Here is a 17,994-nt window from a genome sequence, read left to right on the forward strand (position 1 = left end):
TGTCTTTTTACTCAGCTGCTGCAGAAGAAACCCTCTGTGTGTTCTCCTGAATTGTAAAGGCTGGTAAGAAAGAGAAGCCAAAGTCATCCATTAATCCATGGGCAAAGTCCTATTGAAGCTGCTGCAGTGAAAGCTCTCACATGCTGCCCTGGAAATAACCCCGGCCGTGACGTGGTGAGATGACCCTAGGTAAGGTCAGAAGCTCAGTTCTCATTTTCATTTAAGCTTCTGTTTTTTAAACAGTATTTGGGGTTGTGCCTCGTGGTTCTGTTGAGCTGTTAAAGCAGCTGGAGCCCCCTCGAGAGGGAGCAGAGAAGATGACTCCAGAGAGGCAGGGGTTTGTCTGCTAAACTTGCCACTCTCTCCTCTCAACTTACTGTTGTTTTGGCTTAAATATTTAATGACCATGACCCCGTGTGAGAGCAGCAAGTGGTATCAGGACTTTAGCTTAAGCTGCTTTGCAGAGACAAAGCACCTGTTTTAATTCCTTCTGGGAATGGAAGTGATTTGGAAGCATCCCAGCAAATTGAAGGCAAAGTGGTAATTCTTGACTGCCTGTACACTTTCTCAGGAAGTATGTGAATTGGAAGGATCTGTGTACACAGCTCCTGGCTGGGATTTTCAGGAGGGCTAAGAGAGCTGGGGGGTCTCTGTCCTGGCATCCTTTGCAGGGTTGCAGCTGTAATGTCGAGATGCATTTAGTGGAAAGATAGTGGCATCAGCTGTTTGTCTCTTCATAGACACTGATAAAATAAAATGCCAAGCTGATGTGTGGGGTTGTGGTTAGGTCAGATGCAGTCTGCACCTTCCACTGGTCCTGGTCAGCATGCCCTTGGAGCAGCTGGCAGCTTCCAGGAACAGTGTTATCTCTTGGGATCCAACTGCACTGGTTATTACAATGCTGACCGAAGGCGCTGCTGGCAGCCGTCCTCCACTGCTGCATTTGCTCTTGTGTCATGGAATGACCTTTTCTAATAGAATTAAGGAAAAAGAAGTGACAAAAACTACTGACGTGATGGATTTGGAGTATTCTGTGAGGTAATCAGGTAACATCATAACTCTTTGGAGTAAGGAGCTGTGAGTTGGAGCTGAATCAGTCATTCCCATCGACTTGCTTAGGGAACTGATTTTCAACAGGATATTACTGATTTTTACTTTTCATTGTTCATTTCTGTGGTGCAGCTTTTGCCTTTTCTGGGTTTAGGGGATCATGCCAAGCAAGTTGATTTTCATTATATTTGAGAGGTAAGGGAGTGCTAAAGTGTGCAGCCTCCCTCCCTCCCTCTGTATGGGAACGTGTTTTGTGTGAATCGGTGACAGAAACGCAACCACTGAAAATACATCCCCTTTCTTTCTCTGCAGTCATCCTCCTCCCCAAAAACTTCTCTAAGAATATGACTAAAACCAAAGCACTTTGTAAGTTACAAAGGAATAGTGTTGAGCTGGTGAAGCCAGCGGGAAATGAACATAGAATCTCAGAATTGTTTAGGTTGGAAAAGACCTTTGAATCATCAAATGAAACCATTAACTTAGACATGGAACAAGGTTATAATTTCTTTTCAAGATTCAGGGTGGGTATAATTGCATTTTATTTGGCACATACTGTTTTAAAACTCATCACCTCAGAATAGGAACAATTTTATGGCATGTGCTAATTGTACTAATTTCACAAACACTGCTTCTTTTAATTCCTTTTTATTTTTCACAGTGTCTTTTACATCTCACATCTTTTACATCTTTTTCACATCTCACATTTTTCTCTCCAGTTTCCTGTGTCTTGTGGTTAAATCTTGCCCATAAATCTTGCTCTGCTTTGTTAAAAATAATAGGTGTGCTATATTTCTTCATTTAACAACCTGCTAGATTAAGAGCAGCTTTAAAAGAATTAAATATGGTTGTGTGGTTTAATATTCCCAGTTTTAATGCACCATGAAGGAGAAACTAGAGGTACTGTCTTTTATAGAGTGCTTGGGTTTCACATACAGCCTGGCAATCTTGGTCTGACACCTTGCCACTGGGATCTCCTTCTTACGTAGATAATGCTAAAAAAAGCGTTCTGTGCAGGTTTGGAAATCAAATGGCAAGTCACTTGATGGCACATAAGGCTGAAATTTTAATGGTGGTATCTCAGCCAAAAAGGCTTTGGGACCTTTGGGATGCACAACTGGAGTTGTCGCACAGGGCAGCTGGAGGAGGTTGGTTTCTGCATTGTTGCAGCAATGTTTTAGAACATAAAATTGGTTCTTGTAAATTCTCCTTGCCATTAAGGTTGGAAACCTGAGCAGGTCATGGTCACTTGTTCTGGTGTGTCACAGAGCAGGGTCTGGGTCACCAGTCACCCTGCCTCACAGGGGATTCCATCCTTGCATTATATTTCTATCCAGGCAGGCTCCATGGAGAATGAGAACCTGAGGCATGAGGTATCGGTCATTAAAGGTAGTCAGGTTTTGACACCAAAGCCATATTTCAGCAGAACGAACAGAATTAATGCTTTCCAAACTGGCTCCTATTAAGAAAGGTCATCAAATGCGTATGTAAATCAAAAACTCAATAAATTGTAATGATTCCTAAATATCAGGAAATATCACTGCAAAACTGAGCGTTAAACCATGTGTGTGGACAGGATCAGCGAAGACTGGGATTTGTCTGGATGATAGCTATTATTCCTAGATGTTGTAGTTAAGTTACACTATAAATATTCCTGCTAGATGTTATAGTTGAGTTTACAAGGGGCTTGTCTCAAAAAATCTATATTTGAAGCTTGGATTAAATAGCATTGCAAGAACTCGTGATCAGTAACTCCTCTTGGTTCCACAGAGGCAATATTCTTTAAATTTTCTCAGTTTGAATTCTTGCTCCAATTAAGCCTGACTTTGAAATTGCTTTGTTGCATTCCTCTGCTGTGAGAGGATGTGAGACCTCATGGAGACCATGTTCCAGATCAGGTAATGCCATGTTTTACTCGCCTGAGTATTATCCCTGCAAAATCCTGCTGCAGCCATCCCACTCCAAACCCTGGCCCTGTGCAAAGCCTTCCAGACAGAGTTCAGTGCCTCTTTGCTTCAGGCGCAGTCTCAGGTTCATAAAATATTTGTGGCTGTCAGTCTCGTGCATCAGCCAAAGTTGCACAGATGCAGAAAGTCTGAGGGATTTTAGAATTGCAAATGCCTAACAGATTTTTAACAGCTCTATATATGTATACACATATGTAAATACATATATGCATATGTATGTGTAACAGACTAGAAATACACACAAGAAATCTATGATTTCTCTGATAATAGTGTGCCAAACTGGGCTGTTGGAGATGAGAAATTGAACTTTCAAATACTGCCTTGATTTACATGTGTTACAGGAGTGGCACTTCGTGTTGTTTCTTATTAGAAAAAATGGGGCATCTAACTTTAACACCTTGGTTTTGCTTTCTTACAATTCTGTTAAGCCTTTGATAGGCCACAAAACAGAGCATCTGCCGTGGCCCCCAACTCTGTCTGTTGTGTATCTTGGTTTCTTTGACATTTAGAAACACTTTAAGCCAGTTTGGCAAAGCTTAATCACTTAGGAGGTAACAGACTTAACACTGTATTGCAAGAATGTTTTTAAGAGCAAAGAAACAGCTTTACTAGAGGTCAGGACTTTGGATCCCTGTGCCTCTGGAAGGTGTCTGTACCCACGACAGGGTTTGGGACTAGATGGGGTTTAAGGTGTCTTCCAACCCAAACCAGTCTGTGATTCCCTAAAGGGCCCCTGTAATTAACCTGAATGAAACACCTGAGACTTGTTCTTGTTCATGGTTTCCCCGCAGCAAACAGGTAGTTTGCAGCACACAGCACTCAGGCGTGTCACATTACAGAAAAACCCGCAAGGACATCAAGGTTGTGTTCAGGATTTGAATGATGTGCAATAAGCAAGGTCTGAGGTCACCTAGTGAACCATGAGGGAAGTAAAGCGGGGAATAGTTGCACAGTAAGTGAAATGCCTTTTAATGCAGAATTACGGAGCTGGCACTTCAGAGTACCTCAGCCTTTCCGATTCTGGGCTTTCCCAGAAGTTGGCTCTGTGCAGCTGCTGGTGCTGAATGTGACAGGCTGCTTCATGTTTTATGTGCAGAAATGACTGTACACTTGTAATAACAGATACATTCCCACTCTCTCAGAAAAATTCCTTGTGTTTTTTTTGCTTTGTGAGAGGATATCGTGCAGTTCAGGACCTGTGTCCTCTGAAACAGCAGGGCTGCTGTGGTTGGAATATTCAAGGTATCTCCTGAAAATCAAGGCTGACGCTCTCCTCCTCTTTAATGTTGCTGTGACGCAATTTGGATTTAGTAGAACCGGTATTTTCTTTTTCATATAGATACGATGATTTCTGGCAGGGAGGTCAACTTAAAAATTGTAGTTAAGCTGTCAGTGTATTCTGAGAACGTTTAGCAGCAGCAGAACATTTGTTTGTGCTATGTGAGGCCAACAGAAACTGATTTTGGTTGGTTGTGATGTTTCACAGGAGTGGTAATGCAGAAGGTACAACAAAATGGTTTTAAATTGGATTTTAAACTGGGATCCACATGTTCATGATACTGGCTAATTCTGACCCTGAAAAAATTCAGTCCTCAGTTAAACACTGCTGGAGTTCAAGGATGTTGGAGTAGTTGATCTCTGCCTCCTTGAAAGTTGTTTCCCCCTTGGGGATGCCCCAGTGGGATCTGTTACCAGCTGGTTGCGCACAGCTTCAGCTGCTTAACATCTTCTGGGGAAATTAAGGTGTACAGAGTGTGTTTGCGCAGATTTCTGTCTGCGGAAGGCACGGTGCAAGTGGATTTTGGGTTCTGCCCAGGCTGGGTGCCATTTCCTTTTGTGTTGTGTGCTGAGCTCCCAGCTGGTGGGGACAGAAATGGCTTTGTGGTCAGACTCCAGTCCAGTGGCACCCTTGGGAACTGTTGGGGCACAACATGGGGTGATGATTTTAAACTGAATGAGCATTAGGTTAGATATAGGGAAGAAGTTTTTTTACCATGAGAATGGTGAGGCCCTGGCACAGGTTGCCCAGGGAAGCTGTGGCTGCCCCTGGATCCCTAGAAGTGTTCCATGACGAGGTTGGAGGGGGCTTGGAGCAACCTGGTCCAGTGGCCCCCATGGCAGGGGGTTGGAATGAGATGAGCTTTAAGGTCCCTTCCAACCAAAACCCTTCTGGGCTTTTAAGACTGTAGCTGTTGCAGTCTGCCTTGGGTTAATGGGAAATATGGAAGCTTGAGGATGTGGTCCCAGGCTGGGGAGCTGTTCTGGGAGTCCCTGCCAGGGTGTGATGCAGGCAGTGATGGTGGGTGGGATGGATGGATGGATGGATGGATGGATGGATGGAGGGAGGGAGGGAGGATGGCTGGACGGACAGGAAAGTTGTTTCTCGGTGGATTTCAGGCGCACGTAGCAGGGGTGGGGAGTGCCGGGGATGCAGCGGGAGCACAGTGACAGGATTTGTGCCTCAGTGTGTCTGTGCGCGGAGCCGGGCGGGTTCCCCGGCGGTTCCCCGGCGGGCCGGGCCGTGCCTGACGTGGAGCGCCGGCTCGGCCGGAGGCGGAGCTGCCGTGGGTTTATCAGCGCCGCGGGTCGCGGCGGGCGCACAGCAACAGGCGGCGCGGGGGACCCGGCGCCTCTCCGCCCGCCCAGCCGGCCCCGGCCCCGGGAGCCGCCGCCGGAGGCAGGGAAGGCAGCGGCAGGAGGAGGGAGCGGGCGGAGCGCGGCCGGGGCCGGGGCGCGGGCGGCCGGCTCGGGATGGTGCTCCTGCCCTTCTGGGTAGTGGCAGCCGCGCTCCTGGGGGCCCGCGCTGCGCCCGGCCGGCAGGTGAGTGAGGGAGGGAGGGAGGGAGGGAGGGAGTGAGTGCGGGGACACCCGCCCTCCCCTTGCCTCCGCGCTGTCCCCCAGGGTCCTTCCTTGTCCCCCCGGGGTCCGCGGGCGGTACCGGCCCGGGGCGAGGAGAGGCTGAGGTGGACGGGCGGCTCTCTGCCCTCTTCTGTGCTGCAGACCGCTGCATCCAAGCAGCCTGGAACCGACACGGCATCCCCGGGCTAGGCTGGGTCCTGCAGCAGCAGCCCCTGGGTCCTTTCCTTCTGGACCCTATCCCCCTGGGTCCCCTAACCTTGGCAAGAGCAAGTATCAAGCAGTGAGCTGACCGTGACATCGGGTCATTGCTACCGTCCCTGCGGTCACTGTGGTCCAGTTGGCTTTCCTATTCTCTAGCGTAGACACAATGAGCTGTCAGCTCGCTGCTTCCTCTCTGCCCCAGCACCCATGCTTCTTGGAGCTCCTCACTTTCCTGCTGTTAAATCCTTGCTTTGGCCACCAAACTTACTTTTTGGCACAGTGTCACGATATGTAGAATGGGTCATTCAGAATCAGGATTGCTTAGCAGCTCTATTTATGTTAAACTTGCTATGGACTCAGTTAGTATATTGGTGGGAACAGCTTAACATTCAGTTAAGGAAGAACTGCCATCCCTGGAAACCAAATGCAGAAACATATAAAACAGTGCAGCACAGACCAAGTGATTTTTCAGCCTTCTGCCATCCCCCATTGCATAGTAATTACACTAACAACTTTGCGCATGTGTTTCTTTTCTCTTCTGCAGGCTGGTAAAGAACAGCAGATCCAAATAGGTAAGTCTTTTTAGCTATTATTCCTGCTGTCAAAACAGAAATAAAAGAAGTAAGCTCAAAGACTAGTTATTTCTGAGGAAATGATCTGTATGCAGGCAAGCATTCCCTGCGCACCCCCCACCATTGCCACCCAGAAGTGTTCGTAGTTGCAGTGACATGGCATGGCTTGAATTTGCATGTGCTCTCGTGCTGCGGTTTTGCATCTTTATGTGTCTATGCTTCTCTTCCGAAATACAAACCAATCGATGTTATAAAATCTGTAGCTGGTCACTGTTGCCTTGTAAACTGATAGACCTGGGTAAGAAGGTGCTGTGCAGCGAGTTCAGGGTCAGTGGCACATGAGGTGCTGAAGGGAAGTGTGCCTGTTTGTGCCCATGGGTTGCTTCTTACTGAGACTTCAGCCTCTCGAACTCTTCCCAAAGACAGGAAGCTTCTTTTAATTGGGAGGATGCACCCACAGCTTAATTTCAGATGTGTGTTAATACAGACTAACTGGTAACTGGGTGCTCCACAGGATGGACGAGGTAGTGGAAGGATGTGGAAGCTGGCATTCTCAGTGCTCCTTCCCTTACCCAGTGTGAAATGAGCCTTTTACCATTCCGGTAGAGCGCGTGTCCCTGCACACAAGTGCTCTTTGGAGCTCTTCTGCAGTGGGAATGGACCCCAGGCAGTTCTGCTTCCAGCTGCCGTTGGACCTCCAACCCTGAGGTTTTGGTTCAGGTTTTGTTCAGAAAAGAATTTCAAGCATTTCTGTGAATTTTGGAGGCCTTGTCTCAACTTCAGTTCTGGCACTGTGAGCTTCTGGACTTAGGTTGGTTTCCACCGGGATCAATGAATAATGGGAACAGAGACAGTGAGGTACATTTAAAGCTAACTGGCAAACAGATGGTTTTTCCAGTGGTATGCTGATCCTGTCTTTTATTTCTAGTCCTTTCCAGGAGAAATGGATTGTATTTGAATTTCAGAAACCATAAGCTATATAGGAATGTGTCTTTTAAATTACACAGTACATCAGGCAGAATTCCTGAATCTGGAAAATAACTTCTTGTCCTTCCTTTCTTCCACGGCCCTGGCACTGCTGTAGCCAGGAACATTTGGGGCTGAATTTGATCCTGTAAATTCTGATTCAAAAGGTACAGAACCATAGAATCCTAAAGTGGTTTGGGTTGGAAGGGACTTGAAGGATCATCTCATTCCAAACCCCCTGCCGTGGGCAGGGACACCTTTCACTATCCCAGGTTGCTCCAAGACCCTTCCAGCCTGGCCATGAACACTTCCAGGGATGGGGCAGCCACAACTTTGAGCTATGGCTTACTCAGTTGGGAATTTTAATGACTTGGAGGTAAAACCTGCATTGGAATTGCCTGGAAATGCACTGTCCTACTTCTGAGTCCCCTCAAAGTATTGCTTTGCGTTGGTGTTGTGTATTTTGAGTTGGCCCAGGGCTGGCTGCTGTCAGCAGCTGATCTTTTCTTGTAGCCTGAAAAGTCACTTAGGGGAATTAAAGCACCTAGGGGTTTATTTTTGTTAAATATCATCACAGGCCGCAGTACAGGGGTAGCAAATTAGCACACTTAATTACCTGCATTCATGCACAATGTGCTGCAGTGCCTGCGAGCTGTCAGGAGGAAGCTGTTCCGTGTCACTCAGCCTGAAGGTGCTGATGCTGTGCTGCACCTTCACCTCCCACGCAGCAGCGCTCTGTCCCTGCTCAGTGCCACTTCTGGAAGAAACCTGTGACACAACAGGGCTGGGCCCCACCGCCTGCAGGAAGCACCTGCAAAGCACCTGCAGCTGTGCAGAGGCTGCAAAACCACCACGCTGTCTCTTGAGCTGTCTGTATCCCTGGGACAAGTGGCAGTGAAGTAGAGGAATGAGGACACCAGAGAGGTGTCCCACATCAGCCTCTCTCCTTGCAGTTCCTTGCTTTCATTCAGCCAACTTACAATGCCCAGATCCCACACAGCCTCATCCCTCTTCAGGTGCAGAGTTGAGTGGGAATTCTCAAGGAATCTGTCCCCCTTTCCTGTCTTCTCTCTGGGCATTCCTGCCCCCTAAAGGCAGCCAGAGAGCCAACGGTAGTTCTGGAGTGATCCAGGTTGTTGAGAGGGACCGAAACTGCTCTGTCGTTTCTGGAAGCCACCAGCCAACGATGAAGCAGAAAAGGGTTGATGGCACAGCCGTGCTGGGCTTGTCCAGTTGTCTCCACACCATCTTCTCTTGTTAAGCATCGCATTGCGAAGTGACCAGAACAGCTCTGTGTTCATCCCATTGTGCTTATCTGTGGGACAGAAGTGTGATCTCCCAGAACATGGCACAGTCTCTTTATGAAAACACTGTCCTCTTCATCCCTATAGCCGCAGGTAACTGTTTTCTCTCCGGTACTTCCACTGCAGAGCTGGATGTCTGCCATCCGCAGTTTGGTCGCATCACAGCTTGTGAATTCCAGGCAGAAAATTCCATGGTGATGCTCTGGAGATGTCACCTTAGATCCTGTCCTTTTGCTGAGGTACCTGAGCTTCCTGACCCTAGAGCCACATCCAAATGCATCTTCCAATGGGGAATGGGGAAGCTCTGGAAGATTGCTGGTCATCCCTCTGTGATATTCTGGAATGGCCTGGGACTCAGCAATAGAGCCCTGTGCAGGGGCCATGTGGGTGGGATATTACCACGAGTCCCCCCAAATTTCTTTTCTTGGGTAGTTTGGTTTAGACATAGAAACAATTTAAACTTTGAGAAATTCTTCCTCTTCCATTGATGCCACTGATTTCCACATCGACTGTGTCTTTGAAGTCTTCTCAAGTGGATGTTTAGGCATTTGGCATTCTGCTGTGGACTACCACCAAAACGATTTTTCATCAATGTATTTTGCAGAATCTTATGCACAAAAAATACTGTTTTTCTAAATGTAGGTGATAAAAAAAGTTTAGGATTTTCAAACCTCCATTGACCACAGCTGTTGTACAGTGCACAGACAACTCCTGTGAGCCCGTGGTGTTAATTCTGCAGTTTCATAGTTTTTGAGGGGAAAGAAAGCCCGGACAGCTTTCTTCAGAGGCATTCTCTAGCTAATTTTGTTTTGGCACACAATGAAAGAACGTGATGTTCCTTCTTAAGTGCTTCCTTTCAACTTAAACATTGTGCAACTGGAGCAGCATTTTAAGGCCAGATTTTTAAAAAAATGAAGAAAATTTACAGTTAAGTGCTTTTCCTCTTGCTCTGATCAGCACTGTCAGCTTTGAATTAGCAGAGCAGATCAACTCTGAAATTTTAGCTTAGGAAAGGGAACACCTACAGCTGGGATAGCATTTCCTCAGAGCGTGCAGTTTGTGGAAAAAGGGTAATGTAAGTCAGCGGAGGAGTTCAGATGTCTTTGGGATTCAGTCATGTCCCATTTAATTTTAATTGCCTTTGAACAAAAGGCATTTCCTCTTCTAGCTCAGCATTTACAGACTCTGGAAAAGGCTTTCGCTGGCTCAAAACCTTGACAGTTCTTATTTTCCACCCTTTGTTCCTACCTTCTTGGGGCTAGCTGGATGCTCTTATTAGCAAAATAGCCTCTTTTTTTTCCCCCAGCCTGTGGAAATGTGGGAATTCTGCTGCAAGATGTGCAGAGCAGTTTCTCAGTTGTGCGGTGAGCACAGAATTTGATCACCAGACTGTGGTCTCTGGCACTGAACCTCCTGCTTTAAAGAAAAAAGAAAACAAGCCACGAGGAATCTCAGCGAGGTAGAAGGCATAATGTCAGCCTGGGAATGAAATCCCAGTGTTGAAGCACCGGGAATGTGAGGATCTGTGTTTTTACTTTGACCCAGTTAGAATGTACATCCCCGCAGCTCTGTCTCCTGGGCATGGCCTGGTGTCTAATTATTAAAAATTACTTTAGAGTTTTAATTTGGTGCCTTCTCTAAGGAGACAGATTAACAAGCCTGGCTCAGAATTCCCAGTGTTTTAAATGGGAATTATCCTAAGGATAATGGCCTGATTAGGATGCCAGTTTTAGAACCTGGTCTTGTGGGTGTATGGCAAAATAGGTGGAGTTGGCTGCTGCTGAAACCCACCCTGTGGCTGCTGGCTGTAGGGTGTGGGGTACCAATGGGCTTGGAAATGACTTTTCACATTCCTAGGATATAGTATTTGTATATTAAGATATTCATAGTGCAGGAATTTACATGTGTGTGTTCTACTAGTACCATGCATTGGTTTTTTGTCAGATTCCTCAGTAATTGGCTGAAAGAATATTAAAAACAGTTCCGTGAAGCCATTAGGAACGTTTTCCTACTGAAGTTACTCGTTGAATGCATGAGTCTCTTAAAACCAGCAGCCTTTGCTACCTGGAGAGATGAACTGGCTACTGAGCTTTTCCTGTGTTAATTCTCGTATCAAGTGTGATCCACACTGGGAGCAGGTAAAATTTAGCTCACTTAATTTAGTATATTTATTTGAGGAATTCTCAGTGGCACTCGGCGCTAACATCAGAGCTGTCTGATCTTGCAGCTTTTCAAATGAAATCATCAGTAATATCACTCTGATACTGCTTTCACCAGCTCTCCCAGGAAGAGAGGAGTAGGGAATAACTATTTTTGTGCAAGATGTCTTTTTAGTTCTCACGTAGTCAAATACACAGGCTTAGACTTGGGCCTCGGACCCATTCAGAGCAGTGCTGTGGCTCACAGCTTGACCTGGTCCTTCCCTTACAGCCTGAAAATCGGACAGCAAGTATCCTGATTGCTCCCAGATTACAGAGGTCTCACCGAAAAGATAAACTCATTTGAATGGATTTGTTTTCCAGTGGTATGAAATTACTTGAAGACATGTTGCCTTAGCTGAGAGTTGTGCCATTGAGCTCCTCCAGGATTACCAACAGTGTGGGTTTATGGCTTCTCTCAGCTGCACTAAAGTGCAGGATTTAGGGTCAAATCGTGCAGATCTGTGGTGGGTTTTTTGATAATTAGATTTTCTCATTGTTTTTGATCTTTGTTACTCAGAGGAAGGGCAATAGCAAGTTGCTGGCTAAGGAGATTTGTAGAGGGAAAAGCTACTGCCTTTACAAGTGCTGACATGTATTAATTTACTAGCAGCATATGATCCGCTGGATTTTTTTCCCTATGCCTATTTCCTGAGAAATCTGTAAGCAAATTGTGCTTATAACCCAGGCTTGGCACTTCATTTTCAAAACCTTGATGGAAGTCCTGCCACAGGAGCAAGTTCTGTGTAAGGTGTACAACAGAGCTGTGTGGCATTTCTTACAGGAGAGTTCAGAAGGGTCTGTGCCTCTCCTGGGGCTGTTGAGCAAACCTGAAACCCACAGGAAACTCCCCAAATAAGTGTCAGTGAATATTTCAGGCTTTCCTCTGTGAGTTTTAGGAAAATCATTTTTATAATAACTATTAATAGGAAGAAATTCTTCCATGTGAGGGTGGTGAGGCCCTGGCACAGGTTGTTCAGAGAGGCTGTGGCTGCCTTATCCCTGGAAGTGTCCAAGGCCAGATTGGACGGGGCTTGGAGCAACCTGGGATAGTGGAGGGTGGTGTGGCAGGGGGTTTGGCACTGGATGGTCTTGAAGGTCCCTTCCAACCCAGACCATTTTGTGATTCCATGATAAAAGAGGAGCAGTGACAATGTGCCTTACATTTGCCCATGTTAGTAGCTCAAACAGGAATCCTAAACTGGGATTTTTGGAAGGGGACGTGTGAGGCAGAGGGGTCCTTCAGTCCTTGGGCTCATTCCACGCTCTTGTTCTTATTTTAGTTTGGGTTTTGGGTGTGTCTCTTGGCAGAATTCCGAAAAAGCAGGCCGAGGCCATATGGGTTAGTGATTCCAGTTAGCACCAATGCAGATGGAAGCTACGTGTCCACCATCCTCTCGGCGAGTCACCAGCGGCGATCGACGCGGGAGGCATCCCAGAGCCCCAGACAGCTGTATTTCAATGTCACTGCCTTTGGGAGGGAATTCCATCTCCGGCTGAAACCCAACACTCGTTTAGTGGCTCCTGAGGCCGTGGTGGAGTGGTACGAAGACTCTGTGGAGACTGGGAACGATGGTGGTAACACAACTCAGACTGGAGCTGGTGCGGAGCGATTATGGAAGAGAGAGCCCCTGTGGACCAACTGTGCCTACGTGGGAGACATCACGGACATCCCCGGAGCTGCAGTGGCCATCAGCAACTGTGATGGTCTGGTAAGGCTGGTTTCATGGCGCTTGTGTCTCGTGGCACACTTTGTGCACAGCTTTTGTTGCTTTTAACTACACCTTGCTAATGATGTCATTTACAGAACTTCATTTCTTAAATCCTTTAGAAAATATTGATAAGCAAAGTTCTTAATGTCTCAGGTTTGTGAAAGAGAAATCAAACCTATGTATTGTTTGGTTTCCTTTTTATTTACATGAGGTGTTACAAACAGGAAAATTAATAATGAAGACATTTTCAGACTTAAAAGGTGGCCTTTTGTTAACTGACTTTAGAATTTGGTGTCCAAATCATCCCTCATTGCTTCTCAGGTACCAAAATCCATGCCCTGTTATCCAAGAATAGCAGCATTGAGTTTTTTTAAAGGGTTCATTTATAAAGTGAGCATACTTTTTGTTCTCTTAGATGCAGTTTTGTTTCATCAGGAAGTGTCACATAAGAATTGAGTGGTTCACATCTGTAATGGGTTTGTTTTCGATCTGTCTGTGGACACGCAGAGTTCCCCTGTGGCTGAGCAGATGCCCAAATCCCAGAATGAAAGGCTGAGCATATATGGAGCCCACACACCATTCATTGATTCGCTCATGCAGCAGGGAAAGCCAACAATACTCATCTTGTGCTCCATAAGGCGCAGGAGCACTGGTGGAACACGCCTGCAACATCCAGGGAGATGAATGTTGTGGTTATCCTCCTGCTGTTTGGGACAGGAATCACATGAAGAAGTCTGCAACAAGCGTCCTTTCTTGGAAGTGGGTTTCCCATTTCCCATAGCTGCCACGTGGTCATTATTTGATTCCATTTTGAGATAAGTCCTGGCTAGGAAAGCTCCCACCTCAGCAGCGGGCAGCAGTCCCTGTGGGAGTAACTGCAGAAATGGCTCAAAATCCCCATTCACACCAAAACTCCTTGAGTTCCCTTGCTTAGTGAAAGGAAATACAGGTAGTGGTTGCATCAGAGGTGATAACTAATGTCAGTTTGGTGTGTTTTGGCGGCTTTTGGTGAGTTTGTTTGGAGAATCTATTGCCAGTGTACTGTGTTTACAAAGGCCAAGGAGACCCCTGCCTGGCTAGATGTAGCTTCCAATAGAATCGTTCTGATGAATGAGACCCTGGGACTGGCAGCTGGACTTTGGCAGTAAGCCTGAATGAAGTTGTTGCATTGAGACAGCACGTGAAGACAAGAAATTGGATTAAATGGAATTAGATTAAGGAGTGTAGCAGCTCCGTCACAGATTGCCATGTGTCTGGCAAGCTGTTTGTGGTGTGTTTTCAGGTAAATGAAGCCAGAGGGGAACTTTTGGAGGGGGAGTGGCTTCACAGTGACAGAAGACAGGGTTGGATGGGATACTGGGAAGAAATTCTATGCTGAAGAGGGTGAGGCCCTGGCACAGGTTGCCCGGAGAAGCTGTGGCTGCCCCGTCCCTGGAAATGTTCAAGGCTAGGTTGGATGGGTCTTGGAGCAACCTGATCTAGTGGAATGTATCCCTCTTTTCCCATAACACTCCATGTGCTTTCCTTGGTTTTGAGGACTGGAGTAGGAGAACACGGGCTTTTTCTTTGACGAGTACTGGGTAAATGCTCCTGGGTCACTTTTGTCTCTCTGTTCATCTCAACCTTTGCTGGTTTTAACATCTCTTGGAGCTCTAATCATGTGAGTGTGAAAGAAATAAATAATCCTGAAGATTTATTTTATGGTTTTTTCCTCCCAGCATCTCCCAGGGTAGCAAAAGGAACTTGCAATTACCATCTCTGGCCTCTCTGTTGCTGTACTGTGTGTCTCTCAATCCAGCTAGAATATTTGATCCTCAGTGTATCCTAACGATGTGAAGAGTGAGATAATATGGCTTAACAGAAACTGGAACAAGAGTGAGAAATTCTAGGGGCATGTGTGTGTTGGAAGGATTTATTTTCGACTTCAAAGGAATTTAGACACTCTCCAGAGTAGCCAGCTAGGTTCTGAAATCTTGGAGAGAAAGCAAAGGGAATCACTGGGGTAGCAGTTTGCACAATGTATAGCTTGTAGAAGAGGTTTAATATCATAAGTAAAAGAGTATTTGGTGCTAAATTTTGATTGTTTGATGGTAAATATGTGGAATAATTAGTCTCTTTTTCCCTGTTTTTAGATTGGAGACAATATTTGAAGGTTAAATAAGAAACTTCACAGTCTGGTGTGGGTGAGGTGAGGTGAGGTGAGGAGAGCATCCCCTAGGAAAGGGTTTAGGAACAGGCAGCTGGAGAGAATCTGCCTGGAGGCTTTTCATAAAAAGTCTCCACTTGGATTGCTACAACTTCAGACTTTTATTTATAGTTTATTTCTGATGTTGAAAAACCATTCTGTACAGCAAAGCACGGGTTTACATGTAATCCCTCCCTTTTAAGCAATATATTTAGGGGCTGGAACTGCTGTTACAGGTCAGTATGTGGTTAAAAATGGTCTGGAACAAAGGGCAGGTGGTTGGGTGCTGCTCTGGATATGCCTTTTGTAGCTGTTACTTAATCACACCTTGTAGTCCTGGCGATGCATTTTCACAAAACACTGCTTTTAGGGCACTTGGACAAAGAATTTCCTTTCTGGATTTTTCCTCTTTGTTCCCAAAACAGCAGACGCTTCTTAACTTTTCTGATTCCTAGAGGCTCACAGCTTACAGTTTATAAAATAGCACAAGCTTATTAAAATGACTAAGTACAGCCCTTTTTTATAGTTCTAGTAATAAATCCCAGATTGTATAACTTGTGCGGACTCTTGTAACACACACGGAGTGCATGAATTGGGCTCTCACTCCTCATTCATGTCCTGCCTCCACATGTCACCTGTGGGAAAGTGTGTGTCCCAGGAGAAGAAAGTAAACAGATACTGAAATAGTCAATGCTCTCAAAATTCAATCCTTGTAGCCTCTCTCAAAGTTCTCATTGATGGTGGAGTTAGGGCTGAATTTGTAACTGCAGTTGGTAGGCTGGAGGTACAGAAGCCATATTCAGCAATGGCTTTTTTGATGTTTCATGTTTATTCAGTGTTGTACGTACTTGGATCTGGAACTTGGCCTGCGAGGCACATGGTCTGAGGTTTGCAAAGGGGCAGGAAGCAGGACTGGAGAGAAAATACTGTGCAGGGTCATTGAGAAAATGAGTTTGTCTGCTCTTTCCTGTTCTTAGTTTTCTTAGAGGGTCACACTGCAACTCTAAACATTATGCTCCCATGCAGGCTCTGAAAGAGTCATGAGAAGAAGAGTGAGTTGGTTCCACCTCTGGCCCCTGTGTTTCATCAGAAGCTTCTTGAAACGATGGATAAAGTGCGGCACTGTTGTTCCTGTTAAAAAAACCTTTGCTTTCACTTCTGTTTTCAACAGATACTTGGTTTTCATCAAGTGCTTCTGCTACTTGGCTGAGAACTTTGATAAATTACAACCATGCAACAATAAATCAGCTTCCCTACCTCATAAAAATCCCTTTGTCATTTGACTTTCTTGGTGTTAACCTAACCAAAGGTGTAAAACCACTTTTCCTTTTCCTTTGAGAGGCTTTACCATAGTTTTTTTTCCTTTGTGCAAGGATGTAGAACCAATTTAAAATGAGGAGTTTGATGGAAATATTACTAGCTTTGGTGCTTCCTAGCTTTTGATCCACAAAGTATCTCCATTCAGAGGAAGCTGCATCAGTTTTCTCTCTTTCTCTGACTTCTTTCCGAGCAGATGACTCTTGCTCATGCATAGTTTGGACTGAGTTTTCTGTTACCTTGGAAGAGTGCTGATGCTGCAGCATCATTCATGACTTGTGTACAGGCAGCAGATAAATCAGGATTTCTTTTGTGTGCCACAGTAGAAATGGTGCTGCTGACGCCCGGATCATGAGACCTTCGTATTTTGGCATTATTTTATTCGCTTTACACTTTTGGAGTATTCAGCACTTGAAGGTCTCATTTCCCCTTCTCTGAAGGCTCTCAGATGTCCTCATTTTTTGTTTTCTTTTCCACTTTTTAGAGGAATCTATGACTGGTGCCATCCCATGACTTCTGGAGCTGGGAAAACACCACGTTTACTGCAGAACTGGCAAGCTGTACTGTCTCCTGTACCATTTCTCCATGAAATAGTTCCTAGCAAAGACCTGCTGTAACTGACACAAAGACAAAACTTGTGCTCAGTAAATATTTCTACAGAGACCCTGGGATCAGGGAGGTGCTTGACTGCTCGGAGCATGTTCCATGCATACTTTTCACTCTCGAATAACTGATACTTTAAACCCACAGTTCCTTCTTTAAGGACAAAGCATTTGGCCTGCCAGCTCTATGCAGCAGTTTGCTGTTAAAATGAATCCTGGTAGGTTTTCCAAGAACAAAAAATAGAGACATATTTTTCCACATAAAATCAAAGTTTGTTTTTTCTCTCTGCTTTCATATAACTCTTAAGGGCTTCCATTGAGTTTTCTTGTACTTTCTGAAAGGGGGAAAAAGAAAACCCAGCATTTGGATCAAAACCAAACATGAGAAACTTCAGCATAAAGGAATTTTCTTATGGATGTTTATAGAGGGGACTAAAAACCTTAATTCCAGTCCACTGCAGTGACCCAGTAAATGCTGACATTTTCCTTTCTTCTGTGCAAATTCAACAAGATTTTGGTTAATTTGATGGCTCTTCCAAATGCCTTTTGCTCTTTAAAGTGGTATCAATTAGTATGTTGAGAGACTTCTATTCCTCTGGGCAGATGATTTCCAGTATTTTAGTAGGAGCTTATCTAAGTGGCTTCTAAGTTGTGCCCATAGTTTGAAAGAGGATATTAAACATTCCTGCGTTTTCATCCTGTTTCTGAATCTTCTGAACAAATAAGACTTCTCTTGGTAGCTGCAGAAGATTTTTGTTTTGATTTAAAAATCTGGTATTAATGATTAGTCACAAACTGGTGCTGTGTTAATAATTCAGGTGTCTGTGAGACTCAAGTGGTACGTTCTGTTTGAATCTTTCATTTGATTCAAAAATGGGTTTAATGTTACTAAAAACTGCGGTCTCACTTTTGGCATGTGCTTAGTAGGAGAAATCTCAACACTCTGTGCTGCCTGTGTTCAACACCCTTCAAGAATGGAGCCTAAAATGATACAGGAGCTCCTGCTTTAATTCTGAGATGCATGGCCAGGATAAAACATGGGCTAGAACACGGATTTTGTATCA

At 45.3% G+C, this 17,994-nt stretch overlaps 1 protein-coding gene across 2 annotated transcripts in view; it reads left to right on the forward strand.

Moving 5' to 3' along the window:
• The first annotated feature begins 5,709 nt into the window (after positions 1 to 5,709).
• ADAMTS3 (ADAM metallopeptidase with thrombospondin type 1 motif 3) overlaps positions 5,710 to 17,994 on the forward strand; it is a 54,070-nt gene continuing 41,785 nt past the window's right edge. The window contains exons 1-3 of one of the 2 annotated variants that reach the window (XM_039550935.1): positions 5,710 to 5,834; positions 6,619 to 6,646; positions 12,426 to 12,826. In XM_039550935.1, coding sequence (XP_039406869.1) covers positions 5,766 to 5,834; positions 6,619 to 6,646; positions 12,426 to 12,826 — 498 coding nt within the window. In that variant the 5' untranslated portion in view covers positions 5,710 to 5,765. Of the gene's footprint in view, positions 5,835 to 6,618; positions 6,647 to 12,425; positions 12,827 to 17,994 lie in introns of those variants that run through there. The other variant, XM_039550936.1, reaches the window with a different exon arrangement.

This window comes from Corvus cornix, chromosome 4 (genome assembly GCF_000738735.6).
Source record: "Corvus cornix cornix isolate S_Up_H32 chromosome 4, ASM73873v5, whole genome shotgun sequence".
In the NCBI taxonomy this organism is placed as follows: domain Eukaryota; kingdom Metazoa; phylum Chordata; class Aves; order Passeriformes; family Corvidae; genus Corvus; species Corvus cornix.